General features: G+C 69.9%; 1 protein-coding gene across 1 annotated transcript; it reads right to left on the reverse strand.

Annotated features, from left to right (window-relative positions):
- Positions 1–306: 306 nt before the first annotated feature.
- Positions 307–847, reverse strand: LOC133886441 (uncharacterized). The gene is made up of 2 exons (XM_062326147.1): positions 680–847; positions 307–636 (listed from the first exon to the last, which is right to left on the reverse strand). Exons 1-2 carry the CDS (start codon positions 845–847, stop codon positions 307–309), a joined length of 498 nt encoding a protein of 165 aa, XP_062182131.1.
- Positions 848–1,275: the final 428 nt, after the last annotated feature.

Here is a 1,275-nt window from a genome sequence, read left to right on the forward strand (position 1 = left end):
GGGCGTTGGGTCCCCTGTGAGCCCTCTCTGCAGAGGCGCTCGGGGTCCCCGATTGCTGCCACGTCGGCACCGCCCTCGTCGAGGCCATTCGCCCCGCCCTCGAAGTACTCGGGGCGGGCTGTGCCAGCGCCGGTTGCTCGGGCTCGGCCGCTGCCCTCGCCTCGGGACAGGGCGGCGCCTGCGGCTCCGGCTCAGCCGGCGCGCTCGACTCAGGGGCAGGAGCCGGACTCGGCACCTCCTGTCGCCTTTGGTCTCCGGCGGCGTCCTTAGGTGGCCCGAAAGCAAACAAAGGTTAGTCCCCTAAACTTACTCCTTCGTGCTGCCCGCCGACGGCCGCTGCCGTGGAGGCGACGGCGACGACGAGGACGACGGCTGAGGCACGAACGTCCGGGGGTGCTTTCCCTTGTCCCCGGAGGCCGTCGCTCCGCTGCTGGCGGCGTCTCTTCTGCCAGCCTGAAGACTGGTGCATGCGGCAGCCCCACGGCCGGCCTGCCGCCTGCCGCCTGCAGCACCCCTACCACCGGTCTGCGTCCGACCGCCCGCGGCCTCCCTGCCGCCCGTCGGTGGCCTGCCACCTACGGCGTCCACGCCGCCGGTCTTTCGGGCGCCGCCCGTCTCCTCGTCTACCCCAGGGATCTGGATAGTCCCGGGGTTCTGGCGCCCCGGTCGGTTGCAGCACCACCCGCCCCGAGTCCGCGTAGAGCACCAACTGCTCCCGGGGAAGCACCGCCCTAGTCAGGTCTTCCACGCCGGTCACCACCCAGAGCAGGCCCGCCAGCGCTGCCTCATCCAGGTCCTCGTCCTCGCCGATCCGGGTCCTGGTGATGTCCTGGGAGCCCGTATACATCCAACTGGGGCGGGCCCGCTCCCGCAGGGGCGCCAGGCGGCGGCGCAGATAATCCGCCACCACCATCACCGACGTCAGCCCCGCCTGGCGCAGGTCGTCGATGCGGTTCAGCACTGGCCGCATCCACTCGTCCTCCGCCGGCGCCGTCTCCCAGATCGACCTCTGGGGTTCTGCCACCACCTCCGGCAGCGTGAGGCGGTCATGGGGGCTGACGTCGACGTAGACCCAGTCGCGCCACAAATCGTTCCACTTGCTCTGCAGCACTTGGGGGATGTACAGCTCCGCCAAGCCGTCCCGCAGCTAGAAGTTGCAGCAGCCAGCGACGTCCGCGGTGGAGGAGCCTCTCTTCTTCCTGGCTGGCCGTAGCACGAAGAAGTGGCAGAACAGCGCCACCGACGGTGGCGCTCCGACGAACATCTCATAAAAGT

The sequence above is a fragment of the Phragmites australis genome, chromosome 12 (genome assembly GCF_958298935.1).
Source record: "Phragmites australis chromosome 12, lpPhrAust1.1, whole genome shotgun sequence".
Classification (NCBI taxonomy): Eukaryota; Viridiplantae; Streptophyta; class Magnoliopsida; order Poales; family Poaceae; genus Phragmites; species Phragmites australis.